General features: G+C 46.6%; 1 protein-coding gene across 2 annotated transcripts in view; it reads right to left on the reverse strand.

Annotated features, from left to right (window-relative positions):
- Positions 1 to 17,557, reverse strand: part of LOC140385329 (reversion-inducing cysteine-rich protein with Kazal motifs-like) — a 378,566-nt gene that overhangs the window by 242,640 nt on the left and 118,369 nt on the right. For both annotated transcript variants that reach the window (XM_072467391.1, XM_072467390.1), the window contains 2 exons: positions 12,289 to 12,363; positions 11,953 to 11,989 (listed from right to left, as the gene is read on the reverse strand). In XM_072467391.1, coding sequence (XP_072323492.1) covers positions 11,953 to 11,989; positions 12,289 to 12,363 — 112 coding nt within the window. The remainder of the gene's footprint in view (positions 1 to 11,952; positions 11,990 to 12,288; positions 12,364 to 17,557) is intronic.

Here is a 17,557-nt window from a genome sequence, read left to right on the forward strand (position 1 = left end):
TGTTCAGATCCATACTGATCTTCAACCCCAAGGCCTTTTTCCATAAGATAGACAAAATGATCAAGGCTTTAGTGTGGGGGGGAAAGAACCCAAGGATTCTCAAGTCTACACAGCAAAGGAGGAAAATCATGGGTGGCCTGGCCTTCCTGAACCTGCAATACTACCACTGAGCAGCCACAGCAGAGAGAGTGAGGGGGTGGATACAGGAACCGAACATGAAATGGGTGAGGCTGAAGGAGTCCTCCTGCAAGGGAACAACCCTCCGAGCCCTCGCCACAGCAGAGCCCCCATCCCCCCATTAAAATACACATTTTGCCCAGTGGTGGTAGCCACATTGAGGACATGGAACCAAATGAGGCAACATTTTGGTTGAACCGAGATGTCCTCCATGGCCGCCATCTGCGGTAACCCCAGATTCCCGTCAGCCATGCTAGACGCCACCTTTAAAAAGAGGAGACAGGGTGGGGGGGGATGCTAGCGGTCAGGGACTTTTACATGGGGGACTCTAGACGAACTAATGGAAGAAATGGAGCTCCCAAAAAGATAGGAGCTTCCTCACCTACAATCAAACACATTCTCTGTAAGGAGATGACGAGATACCCTAGTGTCCCGAGAGGCAGTTTACTGGAGGAACTACTAAACATGGACAGCAAGGAGAAGGGGAACTGTGGGGATATCTACGGATGACTGTTGGAAAGGGCAAGGGAACCATTGGACGGAGCTAGGCAGAAATGGGAGGCCAAAGTGGGTTGGGACTCTGGAGCAAAGCACTAAGTAGAGCCAACTTCACCTCCTCCTGCGCAAGGCTAAACCTCATGCAGTTTAAAGTGGTGCACAGAGCTCACCTAACTAGAACCCAAATGAATAGGTTCTTCCCGGAGGTGGAGGATAAATGCGAACGGTGCCAGGGAGGCCCGGCCAATCACGGCCACATGGTCTAGGCCTGCCCTAGGCTTGTCGGGTTCTGGACAGCCTTCTTCGAGGCGATGTCCAAGGTTGTGGGGGTGAGGGTGGAGCAGTGCCCAAAAGTGACAGTCTTTGGGGTATCGGACCAACCAGAATTACATATGGGAAGAGGGCCGAGGCCCTGGCTTTTGTTTCCTTCATCGCACGCCGGAGAATCCTGCTCGGCTGGCGATCAGCAGCACCAGCCACAGCTGCAGACTAGCTGGCAGACCTGTCGGAATTCCTCCGCCTGGAGAAGATGAAGTACATCACCCGAGGGTCGGACAAGGGCTTCCACAAAGCATGGGGGCAATGCGTCGGCCTGTTCCAAGACCTGTTCGAAGCCAATAGTGACTAGGAAGGAAGTGGAGACCGATGAGCACAGACAAGAGCACCGAAAGCAGAGAGGAGTAAGGGGGCTGAGACAAGGGAGGAACCCAGGGGAGTAGCAAGGAGGGACATGGGGAAAAAGAGGGAGGAGGGGAGGGGAGGGGGCATCGACCCACCCCACCAGCGAACCCACAAAGACAACAACAGGAACTGCAAAAGAAAAGAGCAAAATACAGCAATAAGACACACCCATGGCCAAAAGGGGGTGCCAGGAAGGAGCCCGACTATCCAATGATCATTGAGGGAGGGGATTAGGGGGAGGGGAAATAGAAGGGGTGTGTGTGAAATTGTACATAAAAAAACATCATCCCTTGCAAATATTATGAGCGTTATATCTTAAACTGTTATACTGTTAAAATTGGAAAAGGCCAATAAAAATATATTTTTCAAAAATACATAAATCCCATATTCCCCATTGAACAACCTAAGAAGAGGCACATGGAAGAGATAACAATCTGAGTCAGCAAATATTTTAGGATGCCAAAACAACGTTTGGATCCCTCGCCCATAACAGTGTGATGCTCCACATGATGTGACAGGAAGAGCTGACACACCGATAATTGTTGTACAGGATAAGTGCAGGAGTAAGAAAGGGAGTAGCAATATTAAAACAGATCACAGGGAAGTATGGATGCCAGGGTGGGTCAAATTGGATTTTTAATCCTACTGTCCTGTCTTTAGGCTTAGTTAGATATCATTTTGAGTGTTTTTAAATGACTATTCCTGTCTCCTACTATTTAGCAAAGCTTCAGATCACCCCTGCTATATTATCTCCTTGCCTGGATCAGCATTCATTTTTAAAATTATACCCCTGTGAAGCACCCTAGGGTCTTTTTCTACATTCCAATTTATCTAAATGTTTTTTGTCAGATGCCAAGGACTGTAGAGCTCTGAAACGCACCTTCTAGAAGGTGACAGCCTGCAGACAGAACGAGTTAATGAAGTGGGGAAGTGAATGATTATCCATCAAGGGAAGAAGAGACAGCAGGAAGGCTCCAAATAAAAGTGGATAACTGAAACATGCAGCTTCCTTCAGCTCAGGTGACGCCAGGAGCTAGCATCGGTTGGGTTAGGATAGTTTGAGCCATCACTCCTGAAAGTATTGAATTGAGAAACAGGTATTCAGTGCCAGGGACAATGGCAGCAGCCAAGAGGAAGGTAGCCACAGAAGACGTTAGATAAATAACTGTAGATTTCTCTGGGATACAGTGTCTGTTTTTTTGCATAACCTACACCCTCTTCTCCCTTGGAAAATGGTGTGGAGTGCTGGAAGGATTTTGCAAGCTGAACAACCTGCTTTGAGTTGTATGAATACTCCTTTCAAGGCAAACAATTCCTGGAGTGGGACTTAAACCTGGGGCCTCTGGCTCAGAGACAAGCAGTGCTAAAAACTGAGTCACTCAGGCTCCAATACATGAGTAACTTGAGACATGGCATTTGCTGTGCCACATGTGGGAGAAACAGATGGCATTGAACCTATGGTTATCAAAGCCTTCCACAACTGATATGTTTTCCACGTCGTATATCTCGGTCTGCTGTAGACTAATTGATAAAGATTGATGACCATAATTAGTCAGCAATGCCATTATTATTGCCTCATGCAACTAGCATAATGGTAGAAGGCGAACTGGACTGGGTGTTGTCTATTTTTGTCCAGCAATTCCTATGTTCCGTGAAGAGTGGCGAGAATGTGGAACCGGCTGTAAAGTGCAATGCTTGAAGTGAATAGCATAGATGCATTAATGGGAATTATAGGGAGAAGAGAATAGAAAAATCGAATGAGATGAAGTAAAGTGGGAAGAAACAAGCATGGTGCATATACACCAGAATAGACTTGCTGAGCTGAATGACCTGTTTCTGTGCTGAAACATTCTATCTAATGCTTATGAGAAAATAAGAACTATAGAGCCACTAAATGCAGCACTTAAATGTAACCATACAGTCCATCAAATATATCCACAAACCCCAAAAATAACATTTCCAGTTTACAAGTGGATAGTACTGTGGAAATACTCCAGATGCTGGAAACCAAGCAAAAAATGCTGGAACTACTCAGGCCAGTCAACGTCTGTGAAGTAGATGAACTGGTAAAAGGTCATCTACTTAAAATGTGTTTCTCACTCCACAAATACCACACAAACTGTTGAGTAATAACAGCATTTTATCATTCTGTTTCCAGTTAAAACTTACTATTTTGGCAACCTAAGGGGCAGCATGTTTGTAAAAATAAAATTTACACACTGGAATTTGTATATAAATTCTTGGAGTCACTGGATCATCTTACAGACAAAATACAACGGTGCCTTCACTTTTTTGAACTCAGGGAATTACTTACAGCAAAGAAAACCCAAAAGCTTTCTATAGGTATGTCAGGAATAAGCGAATGACTAGGGAAAGAGTAGGACCAGTCAAGGACAGGGATGGGAAATTGTGTGTGGAGTCTGAAGAGATAGGCGAGATACTAAATGAATATTTTTCGTCAGTATTCACTCAGGAAAAAGATAATGTTGTGGAGGAGAATGCTGAGCCCCAGGCTAATAGAATAGACGGCATTGAGGTACGTAGGGAAGAGGTGTTGGCAATTCTGGACAGGCTGAAAATAGATAAGTCCCCGGGACCTGATGGGATTTATCCTAGGATTCTATGGGAGGCCAGGGAAGAGATTGCTGGACCTTTGGCTTTGATTTTTATGTCATCATTGGCTACAGGAATAGTGCCAGAGGACTGGAGGACAGCAAATGTGGTCCCTTTGTTCAAAAAGGGGAGCAGAGACAACCCCGGCAACTATAGACCGGTGAGCCTCACGTCTGTAGTGGGTAAAGTCTTGGAGGGGATTATAAGAGACAAGATTTATAATCATCTAGATAGGAATATGATGATCAGGGATAGTCAGCATGGCTTTGTGAAGGGTAGATCATGCCTCACAAACCTTATTGAGTTCTTTGAGAAGGTGACTGAACAGGTAGACGAGGGTAGAGCAGTTGATGTGGTGTATATGGATTTCAGCAAAGCGTTTGATAAGGTTCCCCACGGTAGGCTATTGCAAAAAATACGGAGGCTGGGGATTGAGGGTGATTTAGAGATGTGGATCAGAAATTGGCTAGCTGAAAGAAGACAGAGGGTGGTGGTTGATGGGAAATGTTCAGAATGGAGTACAGTCACAAGTGGAGTACCACAAGGATCTGTTCTGGGGCCGTTGCTGTTTGTCATTTTTATCAATGACCTAGAGGAAGGCGCAGAAGGGTGGGTGAGTAAATTTGCAGACGATACTAAAGTCAGTGGTGTTGTCGATAGTGTGGAAGGATGTAGCAGGTTACAGAGGGATATAGATAAGCTGCAGAGCTGGGCTGAGAGGTGGCAAATGGAGTTTAATGTAGAGAAGTGTGAGGTGATTCACTTTGGAAGGAATAACAGGAATGCGGAATATTTGGCTAATGGTAAAGTTCTTGAAAGTGTGGATGAGCAGAGGGATCTAGGTGTCCATGTACATAGATCCCTGAAAGTTGCCACCCAGGTTGATAGGGTTGTGAAGAAGGCCTATGGAGTGTTGGCCTTTATTGGTAGAGGGATTGAGTTCCGGAGTCGGGAGGTCATGTTGCAGCGTACAGAACTCTGGTACGGCCACATTTGGAGTATTGCGTACAGTTCTGGTCACCGCATTATAGGAAGGACGTGGAGGCTTTGGAGCGGGTGCAGAGGAGATTTACCAGGATGTTGCCTGGTATGGAGGGAAAATCTTATGAGGAAAGGCTGATGGACTTGAGGTTGTTTTCGTTGGAGAGAAGAAGGTTAAGAGGAGACTTAATAGAGGCATACAAAATGATCAGGGGGTTGGATAGGGTGGACAGTGAGAGCCTTCTCCCGCGGATGGATATGGCTGGCACGAGGGGACATAACTTTAAACTGAGGGGTAATAGATATAGGACAGAGGTCAGAGGTAGGTTCTTTACGCAAAGAGTAGTGAGGCCGTGGAATGCCCTACCTGCTACAGTAGTGAACTCGCCAACATTGAGGGCATTTAAAAGTTTATTGGATAAACATATGGATGATAATGGCATAGTGTAGGTTAGATGGCTTTTGTTTCGGTGCAACATCGTGGGCCGAAGGGCCTGCACTGCGCTGTATTGTTCTATGTTCTATAATAGGGGACAGGCTTCCTGAAAAGTGCTGTTTCAGCAAAAGAGGATAAACAGTTCTTTCCCTCCAAATTGGTGATCTGGCATCAGTCAACCAGTATTTAGGAAGTCCAAAGGGACTTGGGGATTTAGGTTCATAGATCAATCAAGGCGGCTTATAGCAGGCTAGTCTTCATAGGCAGAGTACTAGAATACTAGGAATAGTAACAATGTTTCAATCAACTGTACAAAATCCTGGTTGAACTACACCTCAAATACTATTAAGTGACACAGGGTCTCGTTATATGCAGACAACCTATGAAGAGTTCCTTTGTTTTAGAACATAGAACATACAGTGCAGAAGGAGGCCATTCGGCCCATCGAGTCTGCACCGACCCACTTAAGCCCTCACTTCAACCCGATCCCTGTAACCCAATAATCCGTCCCTAACCTTTTTTTTTAAAGTTACTAAGGGCAATTTATCATGGCCAATCCACTTAACCTGCACGTCTTTGGACTGTGGAAGGAAACCGGAGCACCCGGAGGAAACCCACACAGACACGGGGAGAACGTGCAGACTCCGCACAGACAGTGGCCCAGCGGGGAATCGAACCTGGGACCCTGGTGCTGTGAAGCCACAGTACTATCCACTTGTGCTACCGTGCTGTCCCAATATATTTCTGACTCATTAGGGGGGACAGGGGAGATCATGCAGATCTGAGGGGAATTTGTCCAGTTCTTGGCGTACAAATTGAATATGGGTAAAAGCGAGGTTTCTGTGATCCAGGCGAGGGGGCAGGAGCGGAGTCTGGGGGAGTTGCCGTTTAAAGTGGCGAGAGGGAGTTTTCGTAATTTGGGTATTCAGGTGGCACAGGGTTGGGAGAAGCTACATAAATTAAGTCTGACCCGGTTAGTTGAACAAATGAACATAAGAACTAGGAGCAGGAGTCGGCCATCTGGCCCCTCGAGCTTGCTCCGCCATTCAATGAGATCATGGTTGATCTTTTGTGGACTCAGCTCCACTTTCCGGCCCGAACACCATAACCCTTAATTCCTTTATTCTTCAAAAAACTATCTATCTTTATCTTAAAAACATCTAATGAAGGAGCCTCTGGGCTTCACTGGGCAAGGAATTCCATAGATTCACAACCCTTTGGGTGAAGAAGTTCCTCCTAAACTCAGTCCTAAATCTACTTCCCCTTATTTTGAGGCTATGCCCCCTAGTTCTGCTTTCACCCGCCAGTGGAAACAACCTGCCCGCATCTATCCTATGTCTTCCCGTCATAATTTTATATGTTTCTATAAGATCCCTCCTCATCCTTCTAAATTCCAACGAGTACAGTCCCAGTCTACTCAACCTCTCCTTGTAATCCAACCCCTTCAGCTCTGGGATTAACCGAATGAATCTCCTCTGCACACCCTCCAGCGCCAGTACGTCCTTTCTCAGGTAAGGAGACCAAAACTGAACACAATACTCCTGGTGTGGCCTCACTAACACCTTATACAATTGCAGCATAACCTCCCTAGTCTTAAACTCCATCCCTCTAGCAATGAAAGACAAAATTCCATTCACCTTCTTAATCACCTGTTGCAACTGTAAACCAACTTTTTGCGACTCAAGCACTAGCACGCCCAGGTCTCTCTGTACAGCAACATGTTTTAATATTTTAGCATTTAAATAATAATCCCTTTTGCTGTTATTCCTACCAAAATGGATAACCTCACATTTGTTAACATTGTATTCCATCTGCCAGACCCTAGCCCATTCACTTAGCCTATCCAAATCCCTCTGCAGACTTCCAGTATCCTCTGCACTTTTTGCTTTACCACTTATCTTAGTGTCATCTGCAAACTTGGACACATTGCCCTTGGTCCCCAACTCCAAATCATCTATGTAAATTGTGAACAATTGTGGGCCCAACACTGATCCCGGAGGGACACCACTAGCTACTGATTGCCAACCAGAGAAACACCCATTAATCCCCACTCTTTGCTTTCTATTAATTAACCAATCCTCTATCCATGCTACTACTTTCCCCTTAATGCCATGCATCTTTATCTTACGCAGCAACCTTTTGTGTGGCACCTTGTCAAAGGCTTTCTGGAAATCCAAATATACCACATCCATTGGCTCCCTGTTATCTACAGCACTGGTAATGTCCGCAAAAAATTCCACTAAATTAGTTCGGCACGACCTGCCCTTTATGAACCCATGCTGCGTCTGCCCAATGGGACAATTTCCATCCAGATGCCTCGCTATTTCTTCCTTGATGATAGATTCCAGCATCTTCCCTACTACCGAAGTTAAGCTCACTGGCCTATAATTACCCACTTTCTGCCTACCTCCTTTTTTAAACAGTGGTGTCACGTTTGCTAATTTCCAATCCGCCGGGACCACCCCAGAGTCTAGTGAATTTTGGTCAATTATCACTAGTGCATTTGCAATTTCCCTAGCCACGATGCATTCCATCGGGGCCAGGAAACCTGTCTACTTTTAGCCCCATTAGCTTGCCCATCACTACCTCCTTAGTGATAACAATCATCTCAAGGTCAAAAAGAAGAAGGAGGCATATGACGTACATAAGCAACTGGGATCAAGTGGATCCCTTGAAGAGTATAGAGATTGTCGAAATAGAGTTAAGAGGGAAATCAGGAGGGCAAAAAGGGGACATGAAATTGCTTTGGCAAATAATGCAAGGGAGAATCCAAAGAGATTCTACAAATACATAAAGGGGAAAAGAGTAACTAGGGACAGAGTAGGGCCTCTTAAGGATCAACAAGGGCATCTATGTGCAGAGCCACAAGAGTTGGGTGAGATCCTGAATGAATATTTCTCATCGGTATTCACGGTGGAGAAAGGCATGGATGTTAGGAAACTAAGGGAAATAAATAGTGATGTCTTGAGAAGTGTGCATATTACAGAGGAGGAGGTGCTGGAAGTCTTAAAGCGCATCAAGGTAGATAAATCCCCGGGACCTGATGAAATGTATCCCAGGGTGTTGTGGGAGGCTAGGGAGGAAATTGCGGGTCCCCTAACAGAGATATTTGAATCATCGGCAGCCACAGGTGAGGTGCCTGAAGATTGGAGAGTGGCGAATGTTGTGCGCTTGTTTAAGAAGGGCAGCAGGGAAAAGCCTGGGAACTACAGACCGGTGAGCCTAACGTCTGTAGTAGGTACGTTGCTAGAAGGTATTCTGAGAGACAGGATCTACAAGCATTTAGAGAGGCAAGGACCGATTCGGGGCAGTCAGCATGGCTTTGTGCGTGGAAAATCATGTCTCACAAATTTGATTGAGTTTTTTGAGGGGGTGACCAAGAAGGTAGATGAGGGCAGTGCAGTAGACGTTGTCTACATGGACTTTAGCAAAGCCTTTGACAAGGTACCGCATGGTAGGTTGTTGCAGAAGGTTAAAGCTCACGGGATCCAGGGTGAGGTTGCCAATTGGATTCAAAATTGGCTGGACGACAGAAGACAGAGGGTGGTTGTAGAGGGTTGTTTTTCAAACTGGAGGCCTGTGACCAGTGGTGTGCCTCAGGGATCGGTGCTGGGTCCACTGTTATTTGTGATTTATATTAATGATTTGGATGAGAATTTAGGAGGCATGGTTAGTAAGTTTGCAGATGACACCAAGATTGGTGGCACAGTGGATAGTGAAGAAGGTTATCTAGGATTGCAACGGAATCTTGATCAATTAGGCCAGCGGGCCGACGAATGGCAGATGGAGTTTAATTTAGATAAATGTGAGGTGATGCATTTTGGCAGATCGAATCAGGCCAGGACCTACTCAGTTAATGGTATGGCGTTGGGGAGAGTTATAGAACAAAGAGATCTAGGAGTACAGGTTCATAGCTCCTTGAAGGTGGAGTCGCAGGTGGACAGGATGGTGAAGAAGGCATTCGGCATGCTTGGTTTCATTGGTCAGAACATTGAATACAGGAGTTGGGACGTCTTGTTGAAGTTGTACAAGACATTGGTACGGCCACACTTGGAATACTGTGTGCAGTTCTGGTCACCCTATGATAGGAAGGATATTATTAAACTGGAAAGAGTGCAGAAAAGATTTACTAGGATGTTGCCGGGACTTGATGGTTTGAGTTATAAGGAGAGGCTGGATAGACTGGGACTTTTTTCCTTGGAGCGTAGGAGGCTTAGGGGTGATCTTATAGAGGTCTATAAAATAATGAGGGGCATAGATAAGGTAGATAGTCAACATCTTTTCCCAAAGGTAGGGGAGTCTAAAACTAGAGGGCATAGGTTTAAGGTGAGAGGGGAGAGATTCAGAAGGGCCCAGAGGGGCAATTTCTTCACTCAGAGGGTAGTGAGTGTCTGGAATGGGCTGCCAGAGGTAGTAGTAGAGGCGGGTACAATTGTGTCTTTTAAAAAACATTTAGATAGTTACATGGGTAAGATGGGTATAGAGGGTTATGGGCCAAGTGCGGGCAACTGGGACTAGCTTAATGGTAAAAACTGGGCGGCATGGACTGGTTGGGCCGAAGGGCCTATTTCCATGCTGTAAACTTCTATGATTCTATGATTCTAAGGTCCTCACCTGTCATACCCTCATTTCTATCAGTCACTGTTATTTGTGTCTTCCACTGTGAAGACCGACCCAAAAAACCAGTTCAGTTCCTCAGCCATTTCCTCATCTCCCATTATTAAATTGCCCTTCTCATCCTCTAAAGGACCAATACTTACCTTAGCCACTCTTTTTTGTTTTATATATTTGTAGAAACTTTTACTATCTGTTTTCATATTCATATTTACACTCATAATCTATCTTGCTCTTCTTTCTAGCTTTTTTAGTCGCTTTCTGTTGCCCCCTAAAGATTTCCCAGTCCTCTAGTCTCCCACTAACCTTTGCCACTTTGTATGCTTTTTCCTTCAATTTGATACTCTCCCTTATTTCCTTAGATATCCACGGGCGATTTTCCCTCTTTCTACCGTCCTTCCTTTTTGTTGGTATAAACCTTTGCTGAGCACTGTGAAAAATTGCTTGGAAGGTTCTCCACTGTTCCTCAACTGTTTCATCATAAAATCTTTGCTCCCAGTCTACCTTAGCTAGCTCTTCTCTCATCCCATTGTAATCTCCTTTGTTTAAACACAAAACACGAGTGTTTGATTTTACCTTCTCACCCTCCATCTGTATTTTAAATTCCACCATATTGTGATCGCTCCTTCCGAGAGGATCCCTAACTATGAGATCATTAATCAATCCTGTCTCATTACACAGGATCATATCTAGGACCGCGTGTTCCCTCGTAGGTTCCATTACATACTGTTCCAGGAAACTATTGTGGATACATTCTATAAACTCCTCCTCAAGGCTGCCTTGACCGACCTGGTTAAACCAATCGACATGTAGATTAAAATCCCCCATGATAACTGCTGTATCATTTCTACATGCATCAGTTATTTCTTTGTTTATTGCCTGCCCCACCATAATGTTACTATTTGGTGGCCTATAGACTACTCCTATCAGTGACTTTGTCGCCTTACTATTCCTGATTTCCACCCAAATGGATTCAACCTTATCCTCCATTGCACCGATGTCATCCCTTACTACTGAAGGGGGACTTTCGGAGGTGGGACATGCTCCCGTCGTCACAAGGCGGGGAGGGTACAGACCGTAAAAATGACGGTCCTCCCGAGATTTTTATTTCTTTTCCAGTGCCTCCTTATTTTTATACCAAAGGTCTTTTTTAACTCGGTTAATGCAATGGTCTCTGGGTTTGTGTGGGCGGGTAGAACCCTGCAAGTAAAGAAAGTGCTGTTAGAGCGGAGCCGGAGGTGGGGGGTGGGGGGGGGGGGGGGGGGGGGCATGGCACTGCCGAACATTAGGAGCGACTACTGGGCGGCAAATATAGCTATGATTAGGAAGTGGGGTGTGGGTTGGTTTTGGAGCGGGTGGAGGTGGCCTCATGTAAGGGCACAAGGTTAGGGGCTTTGGTAACGGCTCCTCTCCAGTTCCCGCCGGCCCGGTACTCCACAAGCCCAGTGGTAGTGGTGGCTCTGAGAGTTCGGGGGCAATGGCGGAAGCATATGGGAGTGGAGGGTGCGTGGGTGTGGGCTCCAATTTGTGGTAATCACCGGTTTGTCCTGGGGAGGATGGATGGGGGTTTCGGAGGTGGCAGAGAGCAGGGATAGAGAGGCTGGGGGATTTGTTTATTGATACCTGCAGATATCTAAACCCAGTCCCTCCCAGCAATTCAAACTCTTCCTCCAAATCCTCTCAAACATCCCTAATTTTAATCACTTCATCACTGGTGGCCATACCTTCAGCTACCAAGACCTTAAGCTCAGCACTTCCTTCCTTAAACCTCTTCCTACATTTATCATATTCCTTAAACCATCTGCCCTAAAATCACCCTATGCAGTTTGATGTCAAACTTTACATGATAATAGTCCTGGGGAATAGCTTGGCACCATGTTAAAGGTGTTGTATAAATAAAAGGATGTTGTTATATGATCATTCATTTCAAATAATTCAATATCGTCACTTACCAGGCAAAGAAGAGTTAATGCAAACCCAGAATTCAAGCTGGAAAAAAAACACATTTAAAAATATTTGAGGTCATTAAAAAATATCTTTTGATTACTTATTTATCAATTGCTTTCAGCTACAGATGATTTTATGTAACTTAGTCACTGAAAGATAATTAATTTTAGAATTCCCCTGGCAGACAACAATGCAGGTTGTCAGTATAACAAAGTGCTGGCATTCAACATTAATCTTAACTAAATTATGCCTTAAACTAGTAAAACATTCCTGCACTTGTACTAACATACACACACAAAATAAATTAATTTTAAATTAAGAATAGGCCACATTCCTCTTACCATGGACTCAGGACAGTAGCCAGGCAATCGTTGCAAGAGATGTTTCAACCGAGACTCACTTTTTGTGGATGTAAGCTGAAAGACAAAATAATATTGTAAAATTAAGCCCACAGTAAATTAAGCAAGCAATTTATTTAATGCACAAGGTTTTTTTTACAGGTCTACCTTTTCAAATGGAACAACTGAAGAGAACCTGATGAAGGAAGAAAGCTTTTAGTACGTAGCGCTACAGTTTTCCTTCCCATGGCAGCCCAACATGCTCCTAGTATCAAGGAAAATTTGATTTTAGAAGATTACAATTATGCCAATATTTTAGAAGCAACGATCTTCATTCTAACGATAGAAATAGTAGATTACCTTTATTAATTGTGATGAATGTAGGAATTTCAGATATATTGTATTATATGTCGTAGTGCAATAAGGGTTAAAAGCCTGGATTATTTTGTGAATGACTACTGCAGGAATGTTTTTTAAAATCTTGGTTTACAAGACCAGCAGGCACTTTGGCTACAAGGATGCAATTAAAGCATTTAAAAGTTAGATCATAATTTATTCCAACCATGGATATCATTTACCTGAACTTGGGCTAATGGAATTTTGTTTATATAAAGAAGGTTCCTTGGGGAGTGGATAACTAGAGACATTGTGTTTAGCTTTAGTAAGATGATTTGGTGAATGAGAGGAGCCAGGGGCTGAAACAGTCAGATGTTGAATTTTAGGAGTTCAGTTCTGATCTGTCCTTGAACATACTAGCAGTTTCTCTCAAAGCAGCTTAGTTTAAAAGATGTTGCCTGTTCAGTAACTGAAAGGCTGGCAGGTTAAACAGAGGGTGGTGGTTGATGGGAAATGTTCAGAATGGAGTACAGTCACAAGTGGAGTACCACAAGGATCTGTTCTGGGGCCGTTGCTGTTTGTCATTTTTATCAATGACCTAGAGGAAGGCGCAGAAGGGTGGGTGAGTAAATTTGCAGACGATACTAAAGTCGGTGGTGTTGTCGATAGTGTGGAAGGATGTAGCAGGTTACAGAGGGATATAGATAAGCTGCAGAGCTGGGCTGAGAGGTGGCAAATGGAGTTTAATGTAGAGAAGTGTGAGGTGATTCACTTTGGAAGGAATAACAGGAATGCGGAATATTTGGCTAATGGTAAAGTTCTTGAAAGTGTGGATGAGCAGAGGGATCTAGGTGTCCATGTACATAGATCCCTGAAAGTTGCCACCCAGGTTGATAGGGTTGTGAAGAAGGCCTATGGAGTGTTGGCCTTTATTGGTAGAGGGATTGAGTTCCGGAGTCGGGAGGTCATGTTGCAGCTGTACAGAACTCTGGTACGGCCGCATTTGGAGTATTGCGTACAGTTCTGGTCACCGCATTATAGGAAGGACGTGGAGGCTTTGGAGCGGGTGCAGAGGAGATTTACCAGGATGTTGCCTGGTATGGAGGGAAAATCTTATGAGGAAAGGCTGATGGACTTGAGGTTGTTTTCGTTGGAGAGAAGAAGGTTAAGAGGAGACTTAATAGAGGCATACAAAATGATCAGGGGGTTGGATAGGGTGGACAGTGAGAGCCTTCTCCCGCGGATGGATATGGCTGGCACGAGGGGACATAACTTTAAACTGAGGGGTAATAGATATAGGACAGAGGTCAGAGGTAGGTTCTTTATGCAAAGAGTAGTGAGGCCGTGGAATGCCCTACCTGCTACAGTAGTGAACTCGCCAACATTGAGGGCATTTAAAAGTTTATTGGATAAACATATGGATGATAATGGCATAGTGTAGGTTAGATGGCTTTTGTTTCGGTGCAACATCGTGGGCCGAAGGGCCTGTACTGCGCTGTATTGTTCTATGTTCTATGTTCTAGTTTAACACAGGCAAGGATTTGCAAGCTGGTTTCCTGAAAAATCTCTCTTTTAAAGCAGTGAATTGTGACTAGGATGCAGGGATCCTACAGCATGATCTAGACAGGTTGGGCGAATGGGCAAATCAATGGCAGGTGCAGTCTAATTTAGATAAGTGCGGGGTTATTCACTTTGGAAGGAAAAACAGGAGGGCAGATTACTATCTGAATGGTTTTAAATTGGGAGAGGGGAGTGTGCAGCGGGGCCTGGGTGTCCTTGTGCACCAGTCGCTGAAGGTAAGCATGCAGGTGCAGCAGGCAGTAAAGAAGGCTAATGGTATGTTGGCCTTCATTGCGAGAGGTTGCGAGTATTGAAGCAGGGATGTGTTGCTGCAATTATGGAGGGCCTTGGTGAGGCCACACCTGGAGTATTGTGTGCAGTTTTGGTCTCCTTGTCTGAGGAAGAATGTTCTTGCTCTCGAGGGAGTGCAGCGAAGGTTTACCAGACTAATTCCAGGGCTGGCGGGACTGTCATATGAGGAGAGATTGCGTAGGTTGGGATTGTTCTCGTTGGAGTTCAGAAGAATGAGGGGGAATCTCAGAGAGACTTACTAAATGTTTTCGACTAGACAAGGTAGATGTAGGGAAGATGTTACCAATGATGGGTGTGTCCAGAACCAGGGGTCACTGTCAAAGGATTCAGGGTGAACCATTAAAGACAGAGATAAGGAGCCATTCCTACACACAAAGAATGGTGAGCCTATGGAATTCATTACCACAGGAAGTAGTTGATGCTAAAACATTGAATATTTTCAAGAGGCGGCTGGATATAGAACTTGGGGAGAATGGGATCAAAGGATATGGGGAGAACGCAAGATTAGACTATTGAGTTGGATGATCAGCCATGATCGTGATGAATGGCGGAGCAGGCTCGAAGGGCTAAAAGGCCTCATCCTGCTCCTATCTTCTATGTCTCTATGTATCGATGTATTCCTGAGTTGGCTAACTGTATTTAAAGGTGGATTTTGACCCAAGATCGGTTTTGCTTGATTGGGGATAAAAGATAGCCGTTAGGATTTAGTGTTTCATTGTCAGTGTTGAGCACTATTTAACTGGCAAGTATAAGCTATTTTGTTTATGATGTTAAAGTTAGTTTTAAGACAGAGATAATAATAGTTTTCTTTAATACACCATATTCCGACTTCCGGTTGCGGGTATGCTGAGCCAAGTCGCACGTTCGGCAGCTCACGCCAGAAACGGACTTTTGGTCTCTTTTTAGGGACCCCAGCGGCATTTGTTCGACGGTTCCCAGCGTGAGAAGGTGACAGTACGATTTCCCCGGATTGGACCAGGAGTGGAGCGGTGAAAAAATAAATTCTGGTGCAGCGAAAAGTGCGAGGGAGTAAAGCCAAGATGGTGGCGGGTGGAGACCAGGTAGCGTGGGTGCAGTGGTCGTAAGAGCAGCAGGAGTTTCTCAAGCGCTGCTTCACGGAATTGAAAGCAGAGCTGCTGGAGCCAATGAAGGCTTCGATCGACAAGCTGGTCGAGACCCAGAAGGCCCAAGGTGCGGTGATCCGGGAGGTGCAGCAGAAGGCCTTGGAGAATGAGGACGAGATATTGAGCCTGGCGGTGAAGGTGGAGGCGCACGAGGCGCTGCATAAGAAATGGCAGGAGAAGTTAGAGGACATGGAGAATCGGTCGAGGTGGAAGAATCTGCGGATTCTGGGTCTCCCGGAGGGAGTGGAGGGGTCGGATGCTGGAGCATATGTGGTCACGATGCTGAACATGTTGATGAGCGCGGGTGCCTTCCCGAGGCCCCTGGAGCTGGATGGGGCCCACCAAGTCCTAGCGAGGAGGCCCAAGTCTAACGAGCCGCCGCGGGCGGTATTGGTGCAGTTCCACCGCTTGGTGGATAGGGTGTGTGTCCTAAGATGGGCAAAAAAGGAGCAGAGCAGCAGGTGGGAGAATGCAGAGGTCCGTATATACCAGGACTGGAGCGCGGAGGTGGCCAAGAAGAGGGCCGGGTACAATCGGGCTAAGGCATCGGAAGGGGGTGAAATTCGGGATGCTGCAGCCGGCGCAACTGTGGGTCACGTTTAAGGACCGGCACCATTACTTTGAGACGCCGGAGGTGGCGTGGACCTTTATTGAGGCCGAAAAGTTGGACACGGACTGAGGGTCAGTTGTGGGGGGAGGTCGCGGGGGGCTACTGTGATTACTGTTTCCTTGGGTGCTGGGTGGGGTAGGGTGCAATGGTTCGAAGTGGGGATTTTGTGAGAGTGTGGGCGTCGGTGGTTGGAAGGACGGGGCCCGGTTGCGGGAGGGGAGATGGGAGGCCCGAGGTGGGGGAGCTGGGATTAGGCCGCAAAAGGGAGCTGCGCCAGAGAGGGCGGGGCCGGCTTGATGGAAAGCGCAGGCTTTTTCCCACACTAGGGAATGAAGGGGCGGGGCCGGGGGGGAAGGGCGGTGCTGGACAGGAGCTCCCGCTGATGGAGCAGGAGGGGGGGGGTGGAGACTACCACACTGGGGGTTCGATGGAGTGGCGGGAGTGGCCGGGGTCAGCATGAGTCAGCTGACTTACGGGAGTGCTATGGGGGGAGCAACGAAGCTAGGGGGGGGGGAGAGAGAGTGGGGAACTGGGTTGCTGCTGCATTGGCCAAAGGGGAGCTGGAGCTCGGAGAGAGAGTCGGGGCGGGGGTCCGCCGCTGGGGGGAATGGAGAGTGCGGGAGGCGCGGGCACGGGGCTGGCCTAGAAAAGGGGATAGCTAATCGGCAGGGGATGGGGGGGGGGGGCGGGAAGCCCCCTGATCCGGCTGATAACTTGGAATGTGAGAGGCCTGAACGAGCCGGTCAAGAGGGCCCATGTGTTCGCGCACCTGAAGGGACTGAAGGCAGATATGGTTATGCTCCAGGACAACTTTGAGGGTGGCAGATCAGGTTAGGCTGAGAAAGGGGTGTGTAGGGCAGGTTTTCCACTCGGGGTTGGACGCAAAGAATCGAGGGGTGGCGATTTTAGTGGGGAAGCGGGTGTCGTTTGAGGCGCTGAACATCGTGGCAGACAATGGAGTTAGGTATGTGATGGTGAGTGGTAAGCTGCAGGGGGTGTGGATGTTATTAGTGAATGTATATGCCCCGAATTGGGACGATGCCGGATTTATGCGGCGCATGTTGGGCCGGATTCCGGACCTGGAGACAGGGAGCTTGATAATGGGGGAGGACGGGACTTCAACACGGTACTGGATCCAGCATTGGACCGCTCCAGGTCCAGGACGGGTAAGAGGCCGGCGGCAGCCAAGGTGCTGAGGGGGTTTATGGACCAGATGGGAGGAATGTACCAATGGAGGTTTGTCAGGCCGGGGGCCAGGGAATTTTCTTTTTTTTCCCACGTACATAAAGCCTACTCCCAGATAGACTTCTTCGTTATGAGCAGGGCACTA

Source organism: Scyliorhinus torazame, chromosome 11 (genome assembly GCF_047496885.1).
Source record: "Scyliorhinus torazame isolate Kashiwa2021f chromosome 11, sScyTor2.1, whole genome shotgun sequence".
Taxonomy (NCBI): domain Eukaryota; kingdom Metazoa; phylum Chordata; class Chondrichthyes; order Carcharhiniformes; family Scyliorhinidae; genus Scyliorhinus; species Scyliorhinus torazame.